Source organism: Cladophialophora bantiana, assembly GCF_000835475.1.
Source record: "Cladophialophora bantiana CBS 173.52 unplaced genomic scaffold supercont1.26, whole genome shotgun sequence".
NCBI lineage: Eukaryota > Fungi > Ascomycota > Eurotiomycetes > Chaetothyriales > Herpotrichiellaceae > Cladophialophora > Cladophialophora bantiana.
In genome coordinates this window covers 370,449-395,563 of record NW_015971600.1, presented here as the reverse complement: position 1 = coordinate 395,563, position 25,115 = coordinate 370,449, and the positions used below count along the sequence as shown (strand labels likewise).

Sequence of the window (25,115 nt, the reverse complement as noted above, 5' to 3'; positions counted from 1 at the left end):
TTTGTCAGCTCTGTCCTGCTCCTCGATGCCGCCCCCGTGCTAGGCGTACCTATCCTAGCCGCCGCCTCTATGGTGTTCGTGGTGGTGGTGTTGCCCTGTCAGCGCCAACCAGAATCGCGTTCTCGATTCTCGACCTGCTGGACAGGGCCTCCGTGCGTTGTTGCACGTGCACGCCGAACTCTGAAGTGCTCTGTTACAATATAAGGCTCATTATTGCTTCCGCCGAAAATTAGCATCAAATTCCATACACTCTAGCTATTCCTCAGGGAGACTGCAAACATTGTCTAACGTGTCAGAGCTGCAGCTATGGTGATCAGTGGCAGACGACTTGAAGGGAAAGTGGCTGTGGTCACGGGCGGTGGAGGTGGAATTGGATCTGCTGTTGGTCAGACTTTCAGCGAAAAGAGAGCAAAGGTTGCGCTCGTCGACCGGGACCCGGAGTTGCTTCAGGAGGCGATTGATGAAATCAAGGGTCATAACCCGCAGACTCAAGTAGCCTCGTTCGTTGTGAATCCCGGGGAAGAGAGCGAGGCGGCAAGAGTCGTCAAGGAAACTGGCAAGACTTTTGAAGGGATAGATGTCCTCGTGAACAATGTCGGAATCCGCTCTTATATACCTATTGACGGCACCCCTTGGGACAAATGGCACGATATTATCAATGTCAACATGCGCTTCGTCTCCATGACCAGGGCCTGCTGGCCTACTCTGCGCAAGAGTGGTCGTGGCAGTATCGTCAATATCTCGTCAATGAACGGGGTCTACGGCGGCAGGGGCATGGGAGCGTACGATAGCATGAAGTCGGCGGTCCTGACATTCAGTCGCACTCTGGCTCATGAGGAACACGAGCACAACGTTCGTGTCAACAGCTTCTGTCCAGGATTCACCCGCACCAAGTTTCAACTCAAGCGGCTCGGGCAGGATACTGTGGATGACTATGTGCCCTCGTGTAACATACGCCGTTGGGCTGATCCGGTTGAGTTGGTGTATCCGATACTGTGGCTAGCCTCGGAAGAAGCCTCGTACGTAACCGTTGGTACCTTTATGATTGATGGAGGATACGGTCACGTTGAATAGAAAGGCAAGAACGCCAAACGGCACCAGTTGGGACGGTGGAGTCTAGAGGCCTCAATTGAAGAGATCTCTTCCGTATGAGCTTTAAGGGAAGCCGAAGACAATTTTTTTTTAGTTAGAACTGTCGAGATTTGTTGGCTCCGTGTCCTTCGGACGAAACCTCTGTCTACGAGTCGAATTCCCGTGGTTTGAGGCGCCGCACCTTGTCTGCATATATTTCTGTATATTGACCTGGAAGGAGGACACTCTTGCGCAAATGGATCAGATCACGTATTAGTCTAGGAAATCGTGTAATGTGACCTTCGGCGCTGTGTACACAGCCGCAAACGTTGAATCTCTCAATTTCTGTGTTGATGTTACTACTGTAATCGCAAATCCCTTCAATAGCGTAACATCTCAGATAGAGGACGCTCAACTTGTCCACTGTAAGACCTAGGTTCCCGCTGTCCCTATCCCTGGCCACTTATCCCTGAAAGTCTTTCACCCTGGGCGGGATCAGTTTTCTCCGCTGTCTTTTCAGTACGCCTAGACTCGGACAGAACCAGTTGAGTCTAAAACTTGTCTCTTGTTCATTCTGCCATACTGAATTCTCAAGCCCAATGTCAATGCCGCGGTAACAAAATGAAAACAGCACAGATAATGTTACCAGTAGGGTATCCCCGCTCGGCCTCGGAAGCCTTCCAGATCCATACCGCAACAGTAGAAGAAGCCCCTACAGTCATGTTATTCATGGCTGCAGCCAGTCCCATAGCTCTTGGGCTGGGGACATTGCATATAACCCAGGCGGTCAACGCGGCAGTATTCGGGAAACAACCGCAGCAAGCGATAATTAGGCGAGCGAAGCGGCCGGAATACTGATGGACAGGCAAGACATTGATGACGACAAAAGAGATGCCGGAAATGGTCGAAGCAACGGTAATGAACCAGCCGCGGTCGTTAAAATGGTCGACACCCCAGGCAAAGATTAGGAAGACGACGTATCCAAGGGTCAAAGGAACAACTGTCATAAGTCGAGCTTGAATAGAGCTATAGCCGAGCCCTACAACGATAGTAGTACAGAAGTAAACGATCGAGCTAACGATCACGACTTTAGTAAAGTAAATTGAGGAATCGGTAAGCTCTCCAAACCTATATCCCTATTATGAAGAGAATTATAAAACTTACATAGGCCAGGTAGTGAGTCAGCATGCGAAAGCCAACACAAGTATCCAGGATCTCTCTCCGACTAGCAGGCTCCCTCATGAAGCCGCTTCTTTGCTCAGCAATTCGATCAATAGAGAATGTCGTTTCATCTTGAGATAACCATTTGACTTCCGAGGGATAGTTAGGGAGGAAAAACACCATGAGTCCAGAGCAAAGGATGGTTAGGAAGCCCTCAATGACAAAGAGCCAACGCCAACCCTCGAGCCCCCTCTTTGGTTGAGGGAGCCGACGCCGTGAGCTATACAGCCTCCGAATGCCTCTGCTAGCGAAGATGACGCGGACACTAGAGCAATTCGCAATGATCTTTGTTGCTGTCGATACCAGAAAGTGATGATGTAGACGATACCTAGTTCCCAGATATTGTCAGTAGACGATGATAAACTCGGAAGGGGCTATCTTCAACGAACCTGGGTAGAAACCTGCTTCAAATGCGCTGATGAAGATGCGTAGCGCCGCGGCGCCGCCAAAGGAGTTCAAAAAAAGAAATCCTAGAGTCAGGGCGCCCCAGTCGAAGCAGAGAAACCCTAACCAGTAGGACGGGCGAGCAGAGCGCTTCAAAACCCAGTTGGAGGGAACGTCCAAAGCGCTATACATGATGACGAATAGCGTAATGACAATGGAGTTGGAGTACTGATATGCACTCATTTTCAACTTTTCAAGGAGAGAATCTCCGGTCTCGACGTTGAGAATCTTGCCACTGCCAATGTTGGAGCGATCAAGATAATTCAAGAGGTAGAGCTATGCGCACAGAGGGATCATATGAAGATCGATCTTGTGCCGAAGTCTGCGGTGAGCCTTTTGGTCGTGCGACTGCTGAAACACATCCTTGTGGATGCCCTGTTGCCCTCTATCGGATACTTCGAGGTGAGTAGCATCTGTCTTTGGGGGTATGCCATTCTCGTGGGCCATTGTGTCGAGGCGTTCTTGAATGTTTCCAATCGAAATTCGGAGAATGATGAAGTATTCTTTAGGCAAGAGGTCTGTGGTGATTGGGCTCTGGCATAAACGGCGTCTCCTATCAATTTGTACGAATATGGCGTTGTAGGGGGTCTGGCCCCCTAGGTTGGCGCCCCAGATGAGCGCCCCGGATAAGACCCCAGAAGTTCGCCAAGCTAACCCGCCGAGGTCATATACCCGCGGCAATTTACGGTCCGTCAGGGGCTGGCCAAACGGAGCCGCTGAATGGAAGCGCCAAGAACTTGTCATACGGGAAAATCACATTTTCTGGACACCTCCGGGCCGGGATACTCCATGCCAAGAAGTCTCCTTCATGCGGGAGTATCGATGCGGGGACTGATGTTATCGTGGGGATCCACAGCTCTAGATGACCTCCCACCTTTAAAGCACTGTTGTCAAATGAGCTTTTCCAAGCCAATCAATACGCGATTCTGACCACAGGTGGCCGGTCATGGCGGCAACGGTACGCACCTTGACGGCGATCTGCAGGAATCCGATGGCGGCAGTCTTCAAAAGGATGATGGGAAGCGCAACACCCAGGAGAACAGCAATAGTGACGGGATCTAGCCGGGGAATGTAAGGTCATCAATCTCTCTTTGGACCGTTGAAACACCATGCATCGTTGTTATTGATGACTAGACCATGGGCTGACATTATGAGCGCAAAGAGGTAAAGCAATCGCCCAACGTCTCGCGGCCGACGGCTATGCGGTGACCGTCAACGATGTCGCGCTCAACAAGCAAGGTATTGACACTCTAGTCAGCGACATCAACAAGTCATATGGTGCCGGCTCGGCCATTGGTGTAGTCGCCGATGTCAGTTCATCATCCGAGCTTCATTCAATGGTTGAGGAGTCTGTGTCCAAACTGGGGCCTCTAACTGTCATGGTGGCCAATGCTGGGATCGCCCAAGTGGCAACGGTTCTCGAGACAACCGACGCAGATGTCGACAGAATTATGAATGTGAACTTCAAAGGCGTGTGGAATTGCTATACTTCTGCAGCGAAACAAATGATTGCCCAGGGTCCTGTTCCGGAAGGGAGTACCGGGTACAAGATACTCGGGTGCTCTTCTATAGCTGCGTTTAAGCCTTTCCCGCTGTTGGCGACGTACTGCGCATCGAAATGGGCTGTAAGAGGCCTTACGCACACCTTTGCGATGGAGCTAGCAAAACATGGTATCAGTGTCAATTGTTACGCCCCAGGAATCGTGGGCACGGCGATGTGGGAAGAGATAGATGAAAAGTTAGGCGCGATCGACGGAAGAGCGAAAGGAGAGACACTGAACAAATACGTTAAGGAGTTGACAGCTATGGGACGAGTCAGTGTTCCAGAAGACGTGGCAAAGGTGGTTGCAGGTTTTCTCTGTGGTCCGAATTCTATGTTTGTGACCGGACAGACTGTGGTTGTTGACGGCGGGATCGTCTTCACATGAGAACAGTCACAGATCCTAGACTGACAATATCCATTCTATACACTCGGCCGTGTCAAGAGAGACACGGCATATATTGGTAGTGCAAGTAGTTCCTCTTCCAGTGTCACCAGAGTATGCGTGTGTTACCATGTTAGACTGGCTGAGAAGGGTGGCGTCTTAATGCCAGTCCCAGCCAAAACGAGCTATCAGGTGATTCTATCGGTTATAGCGCAGAAAAATTCGACTTCGATTGTGCTAAGCGACAATGATTTCTCCTGGTGATTACCGCGGAACAGAGACGCCGCGGACTTCACTCCAGATCCTAAGGAACTGAACAAATATCAGCTCGTTTGTCCCCACTCGACGAAATGGCTCATTTCCGGTGAGAAAATTTGTCATATATTCGAAGGCTCCATGGCACTCAGATTTGCGAACTGTTGATCTCTTACCAAGGACGATCTCGAAACTCACCACTGGTTGGCCAGTGGTAAGTTGGGCCGAGCGTAATAAGATTCTAGCCACGTCGCACTAATGACCATGATCAAAGCCGTTCGTTTCCACGGCAAGGGAGATGTCAGGTTGGACACCATCCCTGCACTGTAAGTTGCAGACTTCCAAGGCGGTTCTTGAGCTTGAGAATCGTAACTGATCCCGCCCAGAGAATGTGGCCCAGACGAGCTACGGGTCGAGGTCGCATATTGCGGGATTTGTGGCACTGATGTGCACGAATACCTGGGAGGTCCAATATTTCCTCCTCAACACGGTTGCAAAAACCCCCACACAGGAGTTTCTCTCCCAGTCGTTCTCGGACATGAGTTTTCTGGTACTATCATTGAGATTGGCTCTAAGGTTACTGGGTTCCAACTGGGTCAGCATGTCGCCGTCAACCCTTCACTCGATGATGTGACGTATGGTTTGGAGCTCTGCACTGCTTGTCGGGCCGGTCGGCCAAACATCTGCAAGCGATGGGCCTGTCTGGGACTCAGCGGACCTGGAGGTGGCTTCTCTGATGAAGTCGTGGTCAATTCCCACTGTTGCATCCCTTTGCCTGAGGGCGTGAGTCTGAAAGCGGGGGCACTCGCCGAGCCACTTGCCGTGGCTTCCCATATGATCAGGCTCTCAGGCTTCAAGAAGGGTGACTGTGTTGCCGTGCTAGGCGCTGGTCCTATCGGACTTGCCCTTCTACTCCTATTGAAAGCCCTGGGCGCGTCTGCCGTTGTCATCAGTGAAATTGCTGAATCGAGAATCCTACAAGCGCAGAAATTCGGCGCGGACGAGGTGGTCGATCCGCGACAGGCGTCTCTCTCGCGTATCGACCCGCTGCTGGAAGCAATTCAAAAATTCTCACCTGATGGAGCTGATATCTCGTTCGATACTACGGGCCTTCAAGCCACTCTCGACTCAGCCGTTGTTGCGGTTAAGCCGGGAGGTGTGGTTTTCAATGTTGCTATCCATGAGAAGCCCTTGTCATTCAATCCTAACGATTTCGCTTTTCAGGAGAAGAAGTTCATGGGTGGTATCTGCTACACAAATGAAGACTTTGTGATAGCTCTGGAGGCCATCAGATCTGGGGCTGTCCCAGCCGATGACTTTGTTACCTCAGTGGTACCATTGGAGGACATTGTGCAAGGCGGATTCATGGAATTGATTCAGAACAAGGAACATCATGTCAAGATCCTGATCCAGCCATCCTTAGATGGCGTGAAAAACCAGTGAACTCCATTCGATCCTCTGAAGTTCCCTTGTGATCCTTGTAACGCCTTCAAGCTATGCTTTTCGTGTTCTGTTCTTCTCACTTGTAGACACTGCTGGAAGGGAAGGTTCGACTGCTAGCCTGGGAATTGGGAAGGTGTACTGAGGGCTATTTGATCTTCTCTAAACCCAGTCTCCCCCCTCGTTCTCCTTTCGCTCCTCAGAGATAACCCACCAACAAATAGATAGCTATACTAGCCAGTCATTGATTGAGCTATTACAGTCAATCCCTTGCCATTGCCGCGTCCCATTCTTGCTTGTTTCTTTCACCTGAGATAAGACAGTTCTTAGCACAAGGAGATGCTCGTAAGGCGTTCGCAGCCTCAATTTGGCATCAATGCCACGATCAGGCACCTGGCTATCTCGCCGATCCATCACTAGAACCACTCGTGGTTCGATAGCCTTGCTCACTACGTTTCGGGGTAATTCAGTTCACTCCTGGTCCCTCGTGGACGTAACTTTTCCGGCCGGCTATATGTCTTTTCCGAGCCGAAAAAGTTCATTCGCAGTTTGGTACCTGCAAGCGAGCCCTTTGTGGAGACTCCGCTCGAGAAGCGAGACATCAAAGCAGCGGTTGTTCATCGACACCTTGGGTCTATATAAAGCGATCCGTGAGTCAACTCTGTATTGTTTTAATCCGAAGTCCAGCAGCACCTGTTTCAAATATTCTCCCTTTAATTATCAGCCTACTTGCGTACCCACTAATTCATCCTCCTTTTGTCGTACCAGCGTACTTTAGGCACCATGTGGCTGGGCTCACTCAAGGGCAAGTGGCTCACCGCCGGTATCACTCTGAACAGTGGAATTGCTTTTCTCCTTTTCGGCTACGATCAAGGTGTCTTTGGCGGTCTTCTGGGCAATCCCTTGTTCTTGAAGACCTTCAAGTATCCTAACGCGACCATCCAGGGACAGATCGTGTCGACGTACGACATAGGATGTATCCTCGGAGCCATGGCGACCATTTTCATTGGCGACAAACTGGGGCGACGAAAGATGATCGGGTTATCTTGTCTCACGGTCATCATTGGAGGCACCATTCAAGCATCGTCCTATTCTCTCGGCCAGATGATCGTCGGCCGCATTATCGCAGGCTTAGGTATCGGCTCAAACTCCGGCGTCATTCCTATGTGGCAAAGTGAGACCTGCGAAGCAAAGCAGCGAGGCAAATTGATCGCCCTCCAGCTCGCGATCGTCATCTCTGGCATCTCCCTGACCAACTGGATGAACCTAGGCTTCTCCTATGTGCAGGACAACCCGGTCAGCTGGCGGGGCCCACTGGCATTCCAAGCCTTCTTTGCCGTCGTTGCGATCGCCATGCTCTTTTTTATGCCAGAATCCCCCCGCTGGCTATGTATGAAGGACCGTCACGAAGAGGCTCGTTATGTCATCAGTCGTCTTCAGGCCAGAGACATCAGCAGCCCCGAAGTCTCAAAGGCTTTCCAATTGATTGTCGACACGGTAGCCCACGAGAAATCAGCATCCAAAGTCAGCTGGAGGGAGGTCTTCTCGAATGGAGAACAGCAAACCTTCCGCCGCATTAGCCTCGGTGCCGGATGCAGTTTAATGCAACAGATGGGAGGAATCAATGTCGTGGTGTACTACATGCCGGTTGTCTTGACCCAGTCCTTTGGTTTCTCGGACCGCACAGCGTTGATCATGTCAGCTTGCGATTTCATCTCTCTCGTGATCTGGGGACTCCTCATGTGTTTCTTCATCGACCGCGCGGGACGGAAGAAAATGATGCTCTTTGGCGCTTTCGGCCAAGGGGTTTGTTTCTCCATCACTGCGGCAGGCTTGGGCGTGGGCTCCAAGGCATCAAGTGGTGTTGCCGTGGCTTTCATCTTCCTCTACCACCTTTTTTTTGTGAGTTCTGAAAGTCCAAATGCGCGTACAGAGTTCTCATCACTTACGTGGAATAGGGGCTGTCATTCTTGTCGATCCCGTTCATGTATCCCTCCGAAGTGAACAGCAACCGAATGCGTAATACAGGCACCTCTATCGCTATGATGGTCCAATGGTTGTTCGTTTATGTCGTGGTCTTGATCACTCCCACGGGTAAGCCACGACGCCTACGCTTCTCGCTGTTAGCACAACCTTTCTCTGACCTATGATTCTTAGGGATTGCAAATATTGGCTGGAGATTCTACATTATCTTTGGCGCACTCAATCTCGCGTGGGTGCCATTTATTTGGTACTTCTACGTCGAGACCGCGGGATTGACCCTGGAGGAGATTGACAAGATGTTCGAAAACAAATATCATGGAGGCAAGAACATGTCGTGGAAAGAGGCGACATGCCTTGCTCGTGAGGAAATCGCTGCCCAGCGCACCCAAATCTCAGTTAAGGTCGCCGGTGGTGACAATAAGGTTGTCATCCAGCACGAAGAGTATACAAAAAGTGGGCTCTGAACGAAAGACGTGAAACCCTGTGGCTCTGGCTAGGACATAGTATACAGCTAGTGAACTGGGGCGAGGCTACTAGCCATGGGCATCAACTCGTACGGCGGTAGGCATCGCCTCTTCCCAACACGCACCCTCAACCAAAGGAAGTCCTCTCTGTTGGTAACTTGGTTAATTGTTAAATCTATGAAATGATAGTCCCCGAGGACTATATAAGAAGAACCCTAGTCTAGGGTCGACGCCCCAGCCAATCATAACGCTATCCACCACTTCAAACTTCTCCCATTACACTACGAAGACTTATTTCATCGTGAAAGCGAGGTCAATCCCCTCAACGACCTCACCATCGACCCGTATCCCAAGAGCAATACGTTATTTAGGAACGAGAAGCCAGATATTTCGAGCAAACTGTAGATTGTAGTCTAGGTAGAGCAACTATCAGTCCGATCTGTTGAGGGTGCCACCTCGGCACCCCAGTCAGGGCCTCAGCGAACACTGTTTGAGCCTGTTTCACGGCCCTCAGGAGGCCCTCTTCAGTGTTTCAAGGGATTTGCAGGATTACTCCTGATCACAGGCCAATTTGTTTATAGATGGGAAGCGGCTTGCTGAAGTGCAAGACAGAAGAGGGAATACGACACAGAATATGAATCAATGCAATTGCACAGAACCTACTTTTCACAACACGATAAGGTAGGGAAATCTTGCTTGTTACACCATCACTTTCTCCGTGTTTAGATCGAGAATAGAGATAGCAGTAACATTGGTGCTTTGACTCACACACAAGCTACCCGCGAATCAATCGAGCGCCAATCTATTTCTTCAGAGTCAGCAGAGGGAGCACCTAGAGTGCTGGACTCAACGCCCATTGCCAGGCGCTCTCGCTTTTCGTAATTCGACTCCGACACTCGGTTCGGGACCTTGTATTGTCACTCAATCCGAACCCCTTTTCGTTCCTCGAAAGTTTCCCGCAACGCGCCGACGGGTAGATACTAAAACTTCCTTCTGTCAAAGCTCAAATTAGGGCAACCAAATAGTCAACACGCACAATCGGGATGTTGTCTTCTCCCTGTGCCCCGCGGCCCGCAATGGAAGTGTCTCTTCCCGAAAGATCGGTAAGCTAGAGCGGCAACCTCTTGTCCGTCAAGCTTGGATTAGTTGATCTCAGGCAACGACGACTTGAGAACAAATCTCGATCGGCATCCTGACATACTCAGTCAACCAGCGATCAAAGGAAATCGAAGACCTGGTAATAAATTTTGCAGTCTAACTCAAGGTCCGCCTTTAACAATATTGTCCATAATCGCTTCCATCATGGCGTCGAACCGCAGGATCTTCCTCGTTGGACCCGGCTTCATCGGAGGTGAAGTATTGGATCTTCTCGTTGCAGAAAACTACGGTGTCACGACAATGGTGGGTCGCGAGTCTGCCGCTCTGTCCCTCAAAAAGGCCGGTTCCAAGGTGATTCTGGCCTCATTGGGCGGCAAGGACAAAATCCGCGAGCAGGTCGAACAAGTCGGCATCGTCTTCCACACCGCAACTGCTGACGATTTGCCATCAGTCGGGGCGGTACTCGAAGGCATCGAAGCACGATCCAAGGCGAGCAAATCTACCATCTACGCCCACACCAGCGGAGCAAGTCTCCTTGGAGACGATTCATCTGCCAACTTTAAAAGCGATACGATCTACTGTGACGACAAACCCGAAGATATCGATGCGCTGTCAGATATTGCTCCGCACCGTCTCGTTGATCTGGCGATTTTGGAGGCAAAACAGCAGTTGGGCAAGATGGCAAAGATAGCCATCATGATCCGCCACTTATCTACGGTGTGAGTGTCCAGGAGAATCGTCTTTCCATCCAATTACCGACGATGGTTTGCTATTCAATTAAGCATGGATATGCCGTGCACATAGGCAAGGGTCTTTCGGTGTGGTCTCAGGTCCACGTAGCTGACCTTGCACGGGCCTATGTTCTTTTGTTACACTGGCTCGAAGGCGACGACAGCGACGAGATATGTCAAAACTCTTACTTCTTTTGTGAGAACGGCGAGGAGCTGTCATGACAGGCATGTGCGGCTGAGATTGGCGAGAATCTGTACCGTGCGGGGAAACTCCAATCGCCGGACACCAGGACCATTCCTGAGAGCCTGTATGATAATCTTTTTGGCCAGCAGTTCTCGCACACTGTAGCAGGGTCCAACTCGAGGAACAGGGCCAGACGCCTTAGAAACTTGGGGTGGCGGCCCCGCGAGAAGGACACTCTGACCTCTTTACGCGAGGATGAGATTCCTATAATCCTCGAAGAGACTGGGTCGTTTAGAGGGTATATCAAGGCAGTCACGTCGTAGGCAAAAGCGGAGTGAATCACGTCTGGGGTCCCTTCGATCCCGAGGGCAATTGACCTGGTCTGCCTGGCTGAACTTCAAATCCCCGTGTACGACCAAGCCGGCAACAAACGTCGCGAACATGGAGGCTCAAGACTTCAAAGACGCCGTGCGTTATGCCGAGTTGGAATTCAGCACTTTCTCTCGGACGAAGGAGTACGTGTGAGCCCAGACACTTCGAGACTGGGCCACGCTCATTCGGAAGCGCTCTGGTGACTTGAGCAAATTACTTACGTTCGGGAACGGGAAGACTCTGCCGGAGGCGGAGGCAGATCTTGCCTCCGGTACAGCTATAGTGGCTTAGTTCGCAGAAGAAGCAATCCGCTCTCATAGCGATGTGATTCCATCTCCGTTCCCCGACACCACAACGATCGTGACCAAGCAAACTATTGGAGTTTGCGGTATCGTCGCACCTTGGAACTTCTCCATTGCCATGATCACCAGAAAGATTGCTCCCGCTATCGCCGCCGGCTGCACTGTAGTGGTCAAACCCCCCAGCGAGACTCTATTATGCGCTCTCGCTTTGGCGAAGCTGGCGTTAGAAGCTGGCCTTCCCCCCAACGTTATGCAGGTAGTCCCCGCTAGGAATCGAGCTGCAGTTGAGATCTAACCAATCCTGCCGTGAAAAAGGTGAGCTTCATCGGTTCTACCAAGGTTGGAAAAGCCATCACGGAGAAGGTGACCATGACCATGAAGAAGATTTCCATGGAACTTGGTGGCAGCGCTCCGTTCATCGTGTTCGAGGATGCCGATATCAAAAAGGCCATTGCGGCCCTCATGGGTTGCAAGTTCCGTTGCTCCGGTCAGACCTGTATCTGTGCAAACCGTGTCTTTGTCCAACGGCCCATCTCCGACACCTTCATCTTCAAATTAAAGGGTCGCATGCAAAGCCTTAAGGCGGGATCGCCATTCGACCCCACGATGACCAACGGCCCATTGATGAATAAGGCGGCTGTGGCGACCACGCTGCGACTTATTGGTCTCCAAAGGTACCACACTGGTCGTGGGGGGCAAGATCCGTGATGACCTCTCTGGGAATTTCATTGAGCCAGCCTTGATTACCGGCATTAAGCCAGGCATGGCACTCGCGCATGAAGAAATCTTTGGCACCATTGCACCCGTTATCACTTTCGACAAGGAGGAAGAAGTCGTCGAAATATCCAACAACACCGAATTCGGGCTGGCTGGCTATTTCGTCTCCTACGACTATCGCCGCATATGGAGCGTGGCCAAGGCCCTATAGGTTGACATAGTGAGGGTAAATACGGCGAGGATTGCGGAGGCTGGGTGCCCATTTGGAGGCGTCAAGGAGTCAGGCTACGGCAAGGAGGGTAGCAAGTATGGACTGGCCGAGTATCAAGTCGTAAAGAGTGTAACTATGGGTGACCTATAGCCACTGTTTTCGAGGTCAAATTTTGAATCATCCTGACGGCAAGGAAGCATTACGACGCGTTCAGGACCCACCGCTTCACATCTTGTCAGAAACCATCGAATTAGCCACTAAAGGCTAACTCCTAAACTTTCTAGAAGGAACGTTGCCACCGCGTCCTGGTTGGATAGGAAATACCCGCTGGGAAGATCGAGATATACCCCTAGGCCTCAAAAACACCCGGGGTCATCTTTCCCTTACCCGTGGTGGACATGAGGTACATGCATATAGCCGGAGCCGCCCCATAACCTCTCCACGGAGTATTACCAGAAAGCCATCTTCATCTCGGATCCCGTTCGGCGCGTCGTCTGGAGGACCCCCGAGACACGACATCTAGTGACACACCCGTTGGGGGGAAAAAGACTTTCACCCGCAAACAAAGCGAAGGATCAGCAGATGGCCTGGTATTTGGACTCGGGTGGAGTGATCACGGGCAAGATCGAACTACATAGGTATGTAGAAAGGGACACCCTTTGGGCTGCTATAAATTCAGATTCAAGACTTCGAAGTTATCTTGTCGGCTCTTTTGACAAGGCTGCGTCTGTTCGGATCCGACCCACTTCATCGCAGTGTTCCATTCTCCAATCGCAGTTGGTGTCAAAGGCATGATGAACATCCATTACCTTGATGCGCTCGTCGTGGGAGCCGGGTTCGGGGGCATTTATCAGCTGAAGAAGCTGTTGGATCAAAATCTTACCGTCAAAGTGATTGACATTGCTGATGATGTCGGCGGAACATGGTATTGGAATCGATACCCCGGGGCTATGTCAGAGTGCGTCTACAAACTTGACCCGGAACTATAGAGATCTGACTACTAATGGTAGCACCGAATCCTTCCTCTACCGTTATTCTTGGGATCTCGAAGACCTGAGGGCCTACCCATGGCAGCGCCACTACGTTCAAGGGTTGGAGGTACTGATGTATCTACGGCACGTCGTCGAACGCCACAATCTGCGACAATACTTCCAATTCCAAACGGAACTCACCAAGGCGCAGTGGGATGAGTCTGAGCGGCGATGGGTGGTCGAGGTGTCGACCGGTCAGGTCTTTAAGTGCAAATACTTGGTGACTGCGCTAGGTCTGTTATCGCGACAAAATCTCCCGGATATCCCAGGCATTAAGGCCTTCAAGGGAGAAATCCATCACACCGCTCGGTGGCCCGAGGGGCTCGACTTAACCGACAAACGAGTGGGCGTGATTGGGAACGGATCTACGGGCGTGCAAGTGATCACTGCTGTTGCGCAGGTTGCTAAACAGCTGATTAGCTTCCAGAGGACGCCGCAGTACAGTGTTCCCAGTGGAGACCGTGAGGTGCATCCTGATTATCGCAAGGATGTCAACGACAGATATGAGCAGATCTGGGAAAAGGCCAAGAACAGTATGTTTGCGTTTGGCTTTGAAGAGAGCAAGCGGCCTATGTCTAGTGTCACCGAAAAGGAGCGGGAGCGCATCTTCGAACAGGCCTGGCAGATGGGCGGCGGTTTTAAGTTCATGTTCTGGACATTCTGCGACATCTCGTACGATGAAGCCGCTAACCACGCTGCGGCCGACTTCATTCGGCGTAAGATCCATGCTATTGTCAAGGATCCCGAGACCGCGCGCAAGCTGACGCCATACGACTACTACGCTCGCCGGCCCCTCTGCGATTCGGGCTACTACGAGACCTTCAATCGAGATAACGTGGAGCTAGTCTCCCTCAAGGAAACGCCTATCACCGGGATCACTCAGACGGGGATTAAGACCAGCGATGGTAAGATCCACGAACTTGATGTCATCATCTTCGCCACTGGGTTTGACGCCGTGGACGGCAACTACACTCGCATAATAATCCGAGGTCGCGACGGTACCAACCTCAAAGACCATTGGAGCGAAGCCGGGCCAACTTCATACCTGGGCGTCTCAGTACCGAATTTCCCCAATATGTTTATGATCCTGGGTCCCAACGGGCCTTTCACGAATCTGCCTCCCACGATCGAGACTCAGGTCGAGTTCATCTCTGATCTGATCCAGACAGCCGAGAAAATGGTTGCAAGACAGCCTGGAGGAGCTACGTCGGACCGTCACGTCAACGGCAATAATCATGCCGCACCGACACAGACTAATGGCAACAACAATTCGAGTCGTCTCGTCCCTATCGCCATTGAGGCCACAACTGAAGCTGAGGATGAATGGACCGATTTATGTGACAAATTGAGTACGTCCAGTCTCTTCCGCAAGACAGACTCTTGGATCTTTGGCGCAAACGTGCCGGGTAAGAAGCCTGCCGTCATGTTCTACTTTGGTGGTCTAGCGAATTACAGGCAAACGCTTCGAGATGTCATGGATCATGGTTTGAAAGGCTTCAAGAATCTTGCCTAGGTCGGTTTTCGTGTTCGGTCAGGAGGACGGTTCTCCTGACCGTCACTCTCAGCTAGGTTACATCTACATGTTTTAACATTGAATTTTTTTTTCATTCCTTCGAGTTTGTATTGAGTCTGCTTGGGGTAATCATCCTGCCCTGGCAAAGGGTCGGACATTGATGGGTGGCACGAATCAGAACCGCAACTTTGCTACATCATTGAATCAAATTGTACTTATTCCCCGAAACTTTGATGTCTCGATCTAGAAAATGAGACATCCTCTCTTTTCTCGAGCAGAGGTTCTCATCGGCGGCGGCATGTAAGCGGTAATAGCATAAAGCCGCGGGAAGGTGTGCGTGAAGAATATCCGAGCCGCCTCTTTTCGGCATAGAGAGCAACGCAAATAAACCACGACGATTCTTGGCACGAGACTCGCCTGATTCGGTAGCCTCGACTAGAGTTCGGAATCTTGCTCGGACGTAGAGTGATAAAAACCACGCCATTAACCTTGATCGACTCCGCCATCAAAGGAGTAAACAGTATCCTGCCCACATGGCATAGGGGTGAAAAAAGGCCGTACACTGAAGACAGGGACTCCTGATTCCAATATATTATAGAGACCGCCGCAGAGACGCTTCCTTGAATAGGACCATTACGACCAAAAAAACATCCTGGTGGTTCCCCAACGGGGGATCCTTTGGCCCAGATTGTCCTTCAAGCGATGGAAACAGAGTTCCGAGAAGAGTTACAACAATCAGAAACGTTCCTGGTACAGGAAGAGCAGCAGGAGGAGCAGCAGCAGCAGCAACACCCAAACAAGAACAAAATAAGTGCATCGCCCTCGCCCACCTGGGCCATACAGTGCGTCAGACGATCCCCAATCACCAAACTCACAGGAGAATTCATGTCCATTCATGACAGACCACTGTGCAGACCCGACAAAAAGTTACTACGATGTCGAAGCCATATAGTAGACAATGGCTTTCCACGGCATCGGACAGGACATGTAAGAGCAGACATGTTCGAGAGGCTCGCCTCTGGGCCACAGTTGCGTGTTGGTCCATTGGGGATGGACACATCTGACCATCAGCGTTGTCCAGACTGGCTCAAGCGACTCTCCGCGGAGCACTATAGCTCCTGGGAGAAGTTCTGTGCCCACGACGTGGCACGGCATGGAACAATGACGATGCCACCCACATCGGACAGGACCGATAATGACGACGACGGCGCCAACAATACCCGGGAGCTCCGAGACAGTGTCGGCAGTCGGAGTTCAGACTGGAGTTCCGGCTCTAATCACCGATCGACGCTAGAAGAGGCCGCGCACGAGCAGGAGTCCGTCGTCGTCCCTGTGTGTGCGTTGCCAGGCTTGAATATGGCCGTCAACATGGCTACGCTGACCTCGAATGAGCGCGAGCTCTTCTTATCCTTGGCCCCGACGATCCTTCAAGATCCATACGTGCTCATGGATGAAGTGGTCAAGCGCAGAGGCAAGATGATGGATGGTCGGTCTCAAGATGGGACTCAGCAATTACAGGAACGTCTGACGTCGCATGCTACCAAAGACGAGACCGTGGTGGAATTGCAGCCTGAGGGTTTGACTCGAGCAGCGCTTGGGAGTCCAATGTCAGGGAGACAAGAGGTCAAAACAATTCTCGAAGGAGAATATGATCACGATTTTCATGTGCTCTTCCAGTCCGAATTATGTGATAATAACCTATCGGGAGGTGAATAGCCAGGACTCAAGGGTGCCCGAAATTCCTCAGCTCTCGTTCTGAAATGCACCTTTACTAATCAACTTTGCCCGCTGCCATGAAACTTCGTTGAATCTGCAACAAAGCCAAGTTGTTTCCGTCTCCCACTCTATCAAATCTTAGAACGAGGGGCTCCGACGCTGGAGCACGGCTCGTTTATGACCTCGTCCCTGACCCATTCTTTCATGATTCGACGTAATATCTTGCCGCTGGCATTCTTGGGAATCTCCGCTACGAATTTGACGCCACCCCTCAACTTTTTGTGGTTGGCCACCCGCCCGTTGAGCCAAGTCACAATTGCCTGTGCTTGGGCTCGTTCTCGGTCTGCTCCACCAGCAGCCAGTGAGGTGAGTCTCCCTTTTGGCACGATGTATGCCCTGGGCACTTCGGTTCCTAGAGCTGTACTTGGGACGCCCACAACGCCACAGTCCTCGACGAAAGGATGCTCCTGGAGATAACTTTCCCTGTACACGCACGAAATTAGCCTGTCGTAAAAGTATGAAAGAACAACAACTCAGGGTGACTCTTGAGAAATAGCCTCTTGAGAGGTGTTGTTGCGGGCAAGGTCGATAGCTTCTTTGGGGACATTAAATTCCAAGGAACTTACAGCTCGGCGGGCGCAACTTGGAAGCCCTTGTACTTGATCAACTCCTTGACACGGTCCGTAATGAACAAGTTCCCTTTGGGATCCAGGAAACCAACATCACCAGTTCGGAACCATCCAGTAGGTGAAAGGCACCCAGCGGTTGCGTCGGGCATATTGTGGTAGCCCATGAAGATGTTGGGCCCACGGACATGAAGTTCACCGATCGTGCCAAACGGCAACGGAGCTGCATCTTGGTGATGGTCGCTTGACGCGGACGAGCTGGCGCACTCGTCGCTGCTGAGGTCGACAGGGACACAGATTTTAGCTTCCATGTTAGACAGCACCTGACCTACACTGCCAATTGTGACGTTCCAGTCATCCCAGGGCTGATTGAACGCCGTCGGACTCGTCTCAGACAGTCCGTAACCTTGCTTGACTCGAATCCCAGTTCTCTTGAAGCAGGATTCAACCATTTCGCGCGACAGTGGTGCCGCTCCGGAGTTGGTCATGCGGATGCTGGAGAGATCGTAGGAGGAGACGGCCGGGTGTTTACAAAGGAGCAACACTATGGGTGGAACGATGTATGAGAACGTGATGGAGTGCTTCTGCACCAGCGAGCACCACTTTTCGATTTCGAATTTCGATAGAACTATCGTAGTCGTCCCGGTATAGAGCGGATTGTGAATCGTGGTAGTCAACCCGTAAATATGAAAGAAAGGAAGACATGCCAGGATCTTGTCACCTCCTGCGCCTGCCCGCGGAAGGGGTATATCGGCGGTCGTCCTCGAGCCATCCCATGTGAGATTATATTGTTCGCCAGGTTGGAGCTGGCAGACGTTGGAGATCAAGTTGTAATGTGAAAGTCGAACCCCCTTTGGTTTGCCGGTGGTTCCAGAGGAATAGACGAGAAAGGCAATGTCGGTCTTGGGCAATATTTTATTCCGTCTGTATCTAGTTGCACCGCTGGTATTGCGGATAGAGGTATAATGTTGCACTCGTCCAGTTGGATCACGCTGCTGGCCCAGAAGCACGATGCAATCCTCGGAGATGCCAACGGTCTTGCAGGCCTCCCGGGCCGTCTGCAAACAGTGGTACTGGGTAGCGACGACGCGTGCTCCACTATCCTTGAGTTGGTACGCAAGTTCTCGAGCAGTATACCCAGCATTTGCAGGAGTAACTACACCGCCCGCCCACAGAGTGCCAAGTATTACACCTGGAGAGTCGATGTCGTTGGCAGCAAAAAGGGTGATAACATCTCCTTTCTTCCAGTCAAATCGGGCCTTTAATCCTGCTCCGAAATCCAGAGCCATACGCTTGATGTCAGCGTAAGTATAGATTTTATCAGTGTCTGCATCTTGGAAGATCGCTGTGAATAGTTGAAACCATTAGATTTTCTGCGCAGCTCATGCTAGATTCATACTTACGGTGTTGCTCAGGGAACGGTCGATCCTCCCTTTGGAAGAGGAACGAGAAAATGTCCTTCTCTGGTATGTTGAGCCGAGGGAAGGGGCTTTTTGCGATGGCCATAGTCACGTCTCGAACTGGCACAATCAAAATCGGCAAGACGAGGACTCTGAGGGAGGAAGAATTCGCAGATTCGAATAGGTAAGAAGCTTTGGTTCGAGTGAGTAGGGGTATGCGGTTCTGTCGCGTCCCCTATAGCGTCGGCTCTCAGTAGACCCACATCGGCTCGGGGAAATCGAGACCCTGCCACGGGTTGTCCGCCGTTCCTCGATTACCGGGGCTTCTCACTTTGAAAGAGCCGGGATGAAGGAGCGCGTCTACGAAGCGTCCCTTCTTCCGTGTGGTACGTACGACTAGAAAAGACGTATTACCATCTTACCGGGTGCTACTTTGATCTCTCTCAGGTGTGCTTATGTCAAATTGCTTGCACAGAATGTTTTTGCATACTTCAGTACCAATGAATAGACAGACTTGGTCTTTTCTTTACTTTCGGATTCCGCATTTCCACCCTCTTCTGCCGTATTGCGTTGCAAGCCTGCTTGACCGCGCTTCACCAAACGTCTGGTGTAGAGTCAAAATAACTGGGAATCAGGAAGAAGTCATCGAGAGTCCTGTTCATATCTTCGTATTGTGGTGACTCTAAGTCGATCGAGTGCAAGACATTCTTGTCAGGTACGCCTATGGTTGAGCCGTCGTTCGGGTCTTCCTGCGTAGTCTCTGATTGTACAGGCCCCACACCGGCGGGAGGATTCTGCAAGGCCCAAGACGAGGGCGTTTTGGTAAAGCCGTTGGCGCCTGACAGAAGAAAGTCGAATATTTTCATGGCCCATAACGCCGGATCCCAGCGTTCGCGGGCTTCGTTCATTACCATCTGACAGTTGTCCAGGGCTGCACGGCCTAGCTGAGCGTAGACAGACTGTTGCGACTGTCGAAACTGCCGATAAAACACAATTCCGGCAATAAAGAAGCCCGGAAAGACCTCGTGTGGCATTAACCCTACTATAGAGTTTGTCATCAAAGACAATGCAGTGGATGATATCATCTGCGCGGCAGACTCGGCGATGTGGAATACACTGTTGTCGTGTTGCTGATCCGTGCTGAGATTGTCCGCAGAATGGGGCTTATTCAGGTGAATAAATATGAGGTGATGATTGAAGATGACGCGTAGATATGTGGCATAGGGGTTATTTGGGGTACTGTGGAGCGACCAGTCAACCTCCCGAGGCAAGTCGGCTTGCCATCGGTTTGACAATTCATGAAGGTCTTGAAGGGTGATGGAATGGTTAGGGGGGCCGAATCGCACTTCGACGATTTTTCGGAGGACGAGTGAAAGCTTCGCAACCTGAATCTGATACGTATAGTGAGTGTGACAATTACTGTCTCTATTCGTGATTGCACAATCGGTGTCGTGATCAAAATCGGCCAGATCGAGCATTTCTGTGTCGCATTGAGAGATATTGATGCGGAAAGGCCGGCCTAGAAGTGCAGCGCAATATGCATCGCGTACAGCAAGAGTCCACCATAGCCTCCGTAAAAGACTCTTTGACTTGGGATCGATCCGCGTCGACTGGTTGCGTCGGTTGATGCCCAGAGACTCGGCAATAGTTGAACCAAACCCAATCCAAGAGCAAGGGTTCCAGAAGCTCTTCATCTGAGGACCCCAGAAGGAAAGCATGATGACCGTCTGTAGCAAGACCACTTTGTTCGTCTCATAGCCCACATCAAACAAAACCTTGGCCTTGTCGTAGAAGAAGCGTCTCGCATGCCATCTGCCTTCAAAGCCCGCTTGATGTACGGCACTGATGTCGCAGAATGTGGCCCCAATAAAACACACTGTGTGTAGGAGAATCCACGGAAGGCCTTGTTGCTCGTGTAGTTCCATAAATTGATCCTTATTTATGATAGAATAAAGAGGATAAAACCTGTCGAGGAACGCGGCGACCAGAGTGGCCGAGATCCGAGCACTAGGACTTTCAAACGCGCCCTTGGATTGGAGATAGGCGATATCCTGTGGAGACATGTGGGACGGATGTGTGTTACGCTGCACAACTCCCCCCTCATTGATATGCGAGACCGGGTCGTAAAGGCTTCGTTGCTCCGACCGTTGAAGCTCTTCGAGAGCAAAGGTCAAGGGGGAGCTCTCGCTAAAGAAGATCACTCCTAGTTTGGGGACCGATCCTTCATGGGTATGGCCTTGGTTGTCGAGGAAGTCTTCGAACATTCCAGCCAACGAGTTTCGGTTTTTCGCTTGTGCAGCAGTTCTATTTTCATCCGAGGTGACTGAGGAAGAGCAAGCTGAATCCAGGACTGAATGCCTCTCAACTGGAGACTGGGATACCGCGGGCATACCGTGGGATATCGTAATTGGATCACCGCTGACAACGTTTGTCTGGGGTCCAGATAGGCCATCAGACATCGCGATCTGGTTCGTTTTCATTCCCTGAATCAACGTCGGTTGGCTGCAGGACTTTGATGGGGTCAGCGCACCAGAACCAAGCTCGGGGTTGCCTACTGAAACACTTCGCATTGATGTCTCGTCTCTCGGCCTGCGCCGAAACATCTGCGTTCTCTGGTAGGTGCCTCTTCGCGAGAGAGACAAGGAACAATCTGGTATGGCGTCAAGACGGCATCGACTACAAGGGACGCCCGACTCGGCGACATCGCATCGTACTTTCCGCTGACTGCACCTCTGGCATGCCCGCGAAGCTCGCGATCGACTCTTTGGAGGTTTCGTGAACAAGTCCGACATGATCAAAGGCCCACGCGACGGAGAACAGTTGGGTGTGCTTAACGTTGGCCGAATGAGGATAGCAGAAAAGCGAGAGGAAGCACTTGGGCTTGACCTGAAATCAGAGAGAATTCGGGACTTGCCCCCAAAAGCCGGTTTTCAAACCCGAGTTGCAGCCAGAGCTGGAAGGGCAGGAAGGGAAAGGAGGAGGGGGGTAGAGGGGGGAATGGTGGGTGGGGGTGGGGGTCCGGAGAAGATGAGCTACTTAGTCCATAGGGCTTTTATGCTAGTTGCAGTAGAACTATTACCTGTGCGTCTGCGGCCCACTAGTGTTGCAATATGTTCCTCGCAATCAGAAAAGTTGGTTAGGATGGCTCGATGGATGTACCAGCTCAAAGGGATTTCTGTTCCTTTGGTTTACCATCTCACCATTTCAACTGCACACCTAGAAGGTAGCCGATTATTACGAGCTTTCAAGTCTCGCCACAGATTCAAGTCAAGATCGCTCTTGGCAGTGAGCAAGATGCACAATGAAGGTGATGGTACTATCCTAGACCTTTCAGTCCTACTAGCAATTTTCCTATTGGTAGTGGTGGGATGAACACCTTGAATGTTTACCAAAGTTCTCTCCCGCCCCAATATAATCCAGGCAAGCCGGTGAGTTCGGCTATATGCCACACCCGAGCCCGCGGGAAGGACGAGAGAGATTCGTCACTTTTGGCACAAAACCTTAGTAGGTTAAAAATCTGGGTCGCAGTTGACATCGAAACTCGTGCTCCAAATCCTCACTCCGGGTGTCATTGCTGTCAATAACGCTGAAGGGACCCATTGGAAGGATATTGCCCGAAGGATGCGGGAGGTGATCAGTGAAGAGAGTTCACAAGACGTGGGTGGACAAGGCTAAGTACTCATTCCCGATTCAAATACCGGCGACGGGCTTCGATAACGACCCGTGAGGGGCGAGACTCCGAGGCTTGCCGAACTGAACCTTGCTGGTGCCAACTGAACTGGCCGTTTTGCTCAAAGCTAAACCTTTGCTTGCTCGAAGTCGCGCCGTTTCTTGAAATCACAGCGTGTTTGTCTGCTGTATATCGGGATTCAAGATATAGCAGATTGACATGACAGGCTGAAGCTCGGAATTGGGGGAAATAGATAATGGCTTGTCAGCAGGCGAGGCCGCCGAGTTTCTCCATTGACTTTGAGGCTGCGTGGAGGAAGGTTTCGCATGCACCTCGGCAGCTTTCTGCTCAACTGTGCCTGTCCGGTGATTTCTGTGTGGTGATTTTGATGCTTCGTCAGAGTATCCTGCTTGCCGATGATCTTCTAGCGGTTAGTATGTTCGCATTTAAAGATTGCTGTCCTGAATGAATTCGTTGATAGCGGGCTATCGTACCTTGGGTGTTGGACAACGGCATTCATTTGCGGCCTCAGGGCTACCTGTGTTGGGCAGGTCAACCGAAGAAAGCAGCCTCGCGGGCAAGGCTTCGTCTCAGTTCCCAGACCCGTCGGCTCAGTTACCTTAACTGGCAGTTTTGTGGAGCGAAATATCTTCGCGAGAAGGGTCGAAGCTCTATGTTAGACACAGCCTTGCGGGAGACCGATTGCGAGTCGCACGAGCACGACTCATCACGCTCATTGGACACCTGGAAGGATCCACGGAGGAACAAGGCTGGATCACGTGACAGGCTCTGTTGGCCCTGTTGGCCCTGTTGGCTCTGTCAACAGAGCGCACAGAGCGCACAGAGCGCATAGAGCACAAGCATTATATATACACCCTCATTACCCCAGATAGTTACACTCTCTCCGTAGCCAACTCATGTTATCTACTAAACTATATAGTTCTTAGTAATAGAGAACCCTACTCATATCTTATGTCTTCCCCAATTAGCTCATGCTATCCTAGGATTGTTGCTAAGAACCCTAACCTAGTTAGGATCAGTAGGAATCCTTAACACTTTAGCTACTACCCCCGTTATGGAAGACAACTCCTATGAGTAGACCGAACCGACCCGCCTCACCCATAGACGAACCCACACAACGTACTGCACGACTATCACTCAACGATAACACGATGTCGATAACCTCGAGCACACTAAGACCAACACTAAGCACCCCAAGGACTACGGCCAGTGCACCACCACCGGCGTATAAGACGAGTGTAGTAAGTTCATCGAGAGACGTACCATTGACAGTTAGTAAGGGAAAAATTAGTAACCCACCTAAGCCCTTCAACGGCGTAGAGTCTAAGCTTATACCCTTCATTCACTATATAAATATATATATCCTAATGAACCCCACTAATTTCCAGAATAATCTATAGAAGATTCTCTTTATAGGAAGCTATTTTAAAGGAGACGCTAAGATATAGCTTAGACTCTTCATTAAGAACTATATGAAAAACGAAGAAGACGATAGAGAAGACGAAACTATTAATCTATTCGAAACCTTTATAGAGTTTAAAGAAACGGTGAAGCTAGTGTTTAGAGTAAAGAATAAGAAAAAGGAAGTCTAAAAGAAGATAGTGAGCCTTCGATAAATAGAGTTAGTTTAGAAGTACGCGATAAAATTTAGAACACTAAATATAACTCTAGAATAGTAGAATAACATCACTATTTCGATCTTCCGAGAAGAGTTAAAACTAAAGATTAAGTAGGAACTACGGCACCTTAAAAAGATTACCCTAGAAGACTAGATCGCTACCGCTATTAAAGAAGATAACGATATTAAAGAATATCGATAATAAGAACCCCACAATCCTAGAAAGATATAAGCTATAAAGACTTAATAGATAAACATCTAGAAAAGACGTAAGCTATACTACGGACCCTAACCTATAAACTTAAGTTAGGCGTAAAAACGACGGAACAATCCTAAGAAGAATAAAAAGAATCCTTCTAGAAAGAGAAAAGAGATCACCTACTATAGCTACGAGAAGCTAGAACATTACGCGAAAGAATATAAATAAAAGAAGAAGTAGATTACCGCCGTAGAAAAATAACTAAAGTAGGAGAAAATCGCCAAAATAACCTCAGAAGCTAATATAGCTAAAGGAGGATATATACGCCTAGGTAACTCTATAAACTAAGGAAAGATAATCATTACGGGGATCACTACTAATAAGATCTATATTCGAACTAAGTATTGAACTAGAAAGCTATACTCCGACCCCTACTACCCACGGCGAACTACAGAATATAATTACACGGTATACGAACTAGACGGATTATCAGTAGATATAGAAATAACTTTTAGAATCTATATATACCGAAGTTAAGAATATTTATAGGTCAACACTCATCCGAATTTTATACACGCGCACCAAGGAGGAAATCCATAGAGATAACCGCTAACCTAGATTTCTTCTAATAATACGACGCCACTTAAATATAATATAACTAACTCTAAATACGACTTAGACCCCGATTACACTAGAGAAAGCTAAACGTAGGAACCTAGAGAATTCTTCATAGAGAAGAAAATTAGATAGCTAATTTAAGAAGCTACCGAACGAGTCATAGTAACGGCAGCGTAAATAGAATAAATTACCCGCGAAGTAAGGGAGGCTACGGACTAAGAAGAGATCTTCTTACGATCTCTCACCGAAAGGAATATCCTAAATATTACTAGAATAGCGAGACTC

The 25,115-nt window shown here is 50.2% G+C and overlaps 12 protein-coding genes across 12 annotated transcripts; 8 read left to right on the top strand and 4 right to left on the bottom strand.

The window, feature by feature from the left end:
- Positions 1-306: 306 nt before the first annotated feature.
- Z519_12192 (uncharacterized protein) lies at positions 307-1,074 on the top strand (the record flags this gene model as incomplete). The annotated part of the gene is made up of 1 exon (XM_016769899.1): positions 307-1,074. The coding sequence occupies one exon, from the start codon at positions 307-309 to the stop codon at positions 1,072-1,074; it is 768 nt and encodes a 255-aa protein (XP_016613958.1).
- Positions 1,075-1,673: 599 nt separating this feature from the next.
- On the bottom strand, positions 1,674-2,415 carry Z519_12191 (uncharacterized protein; the record flags this gene model as incomplete). Its single annotated transcript, XM_016769898.1, has 2 exons — positions 1,674-2,207; positions 2,236-2,415. 2 exons carry the CDS (start codon positions 2,413-2,415, stop codon positions 1,674-1,676), a joined length of 714 nt encoding a protein of 237 aa, XP_016613957.1.
- A 20-nt stretch (positions 2,416-2,435) lies between these two features.
- Z519_12190 (uncharacterized protein) lies at positions 2,436-3,183 on the bottom strand (the record flags this gene model as incomplete). Its single annotated transcript, XM_016769897.1, has 3 exons — positions 2,436-2,620; positions 2,682-2,971; positions 3,023-3,183. 3 exons carry the CDS (start codon positions 3,181-3,183, stop codon positions 2,436-2,438), a joined length of 636 nt encoding a protein of 211 aa, XP_016613956.1.
- Positions 3,184-3,682: 499 nt separating this feature from the next.
- Positions 3,683-4,664, top strand: Z519_12189 (uncharacterized protein; the record flags this gene model as incomplete). The annotated part of the gene is made up of 2 exons (XM_016769896.1): positions 3,683-3,807; positions 3,899-4,664. The coding sequence occupies 2 exons, from the start codon at positions 3,683-3,685 to the stop codon at positions 4,662-4,664; spliced, it is 891 nt and encodes a 296-aa protein (XP_016613955.1).
- Positions 4,665-5,174: 510 nt separating this feature from the next.
- Z519_12188 (chlorophyll synthesis pathway protein BchC) lies at positions 5,175-6,359 on the top strand (the record flags this gene model as incomplete). The annotated part of the gene is made up of 2 exons (XM_016769895.1): positions 5,175-5,242; positions 5,303-6,359. 2 exons carry the CDS (start codon positions 5,175-5,177, stop codon positions 6,357-6,359), a joined length of 1,125 nt encoding a protein of 374 aa, XP_016613954.1.
- Positions 6,360-7,139: 780 nt separating this feature from the next.
- Positions 7,140-8,803, top strand: Z519_12187 (uncharacterized protein; the record flags this gene model as incomplete). Its single annotated transcript, XM_016769894.1, has 3 exons — positions 7,140-8,258; positions 8,315-8,450; positions 8,514-8,803. The coding sequence occupies 3 exons, from the start codon at positions 7,140-7,142 to the stop codon at positions 8,801-8,803; spliced, it is 1,545 nt and encodes a 514-aa protein (XP_016613953.1).
- Positions 8,804-10,105: 1,302 nt separating this feature from the next.
- On the top strand, positions 10,106-10,624 carry Z519_12186 (uncharacterized protein; the record flags this gene model as incomplete). The annotated part of the gene is made up of 1 exon (XM_016769893.1): positions 10,106-10,624. One exon carries the CDS (start codon positions 10,106-10,108, stop codon positions 10,622-10,624), a length of 519 nt encoding a protein of 172 aa, XP_016613952.1.
- Positions 10,625-11,257: 633 nt separating this feature from the next.
- Positions 11,258-12,418, top strand: Z519_12185 (uncharacterized protein; the record flags this gene model as incomplete). The annotated part of the gene is made up of 4 exons (XM_016769892.1): positions 11,258-11,331; positions 11,509-11,746; positions 11,806-12,178; positions 12,228-12,418. 4 exons carry the CDS (start codon positions 11,258-11,260, stop codon positions 12,416-12,418), a joined length of 876 nt encoding a protein of 291 aa, XP_016613951.1.
- Positions 12,419-13,212: 794 nt separating this feature from the next.
- On the top strand, positions 13,213-14,962 carry Z519_12184 (uncharacterized protein; the record flags this gene model as incomplete). Its single annotated transcript, XM_016769891.1, has 2 exons — positions 13,213-13,376; positions 13,429-14,962. 2 exons carry the CDS (start codon positions 13,213-13,215, stop codon positions 14,960-14,962), a joined length of 1,698 nt encoding a protein of 565 aa, XP_016613950.1.
- Positions 14,963-15,664: 702 nt separating this feature from the next.
- On the top strand, positions 15,665-16,678 carry Z519_12183 (uncharacterized protein; the record flags this gene model as incomplete). The annotated part of the gene is made up of 1 exon (XM_016769890.1): positions 15,665-16,678. The coding sequence occupies one exon, from the start codon at positions 15,665-15,667 to the stop codon at positions 16,676-16,678; it is 1,014 nt and encodes a 337-aa protein (XP_016613949.1).
- Positions 16,679-16,809: 131 nt separating this feature from the next.
- Positions 16,810-18,810, bottom strand: Z519_12182 (uncharacterized protein; the record flags this gene model as incomplete). The annotated part of the gene is made up of 3 exons (XM_016769889.1): positions 16,810-17,161; positions 17,305-18,649; positions 18,708-18,810. The coding sequence occupies 3 exons, from the start codon at positions 18,808-18,810 to the stop codon at positions 16,810-16,812; spliced, it is 1,800 nt and encodes a 599-aa protein (XP_016613948.1).
- A 487-nt stretch (positions 18,811-19,297) lies between these two features.
- Positions 19,298-21,496, bottom strand: Z519_12181 (uncharacterized protein; the record flags this gene model as incomplete). The annotated part of the gene is made up of 1 exon (XM_016769888.1): positions 19,298-21,496. The coding sequence occupies one exon, from the start codon at positions 21,494-21,496 to the stop codon at positions 19,298-19,300; it is 2,199 nt and encodes a 732-aa protein (XP_016613947.1).
- Positions 21,497-25,115: the final 3,619 nt, after the last annotated feature.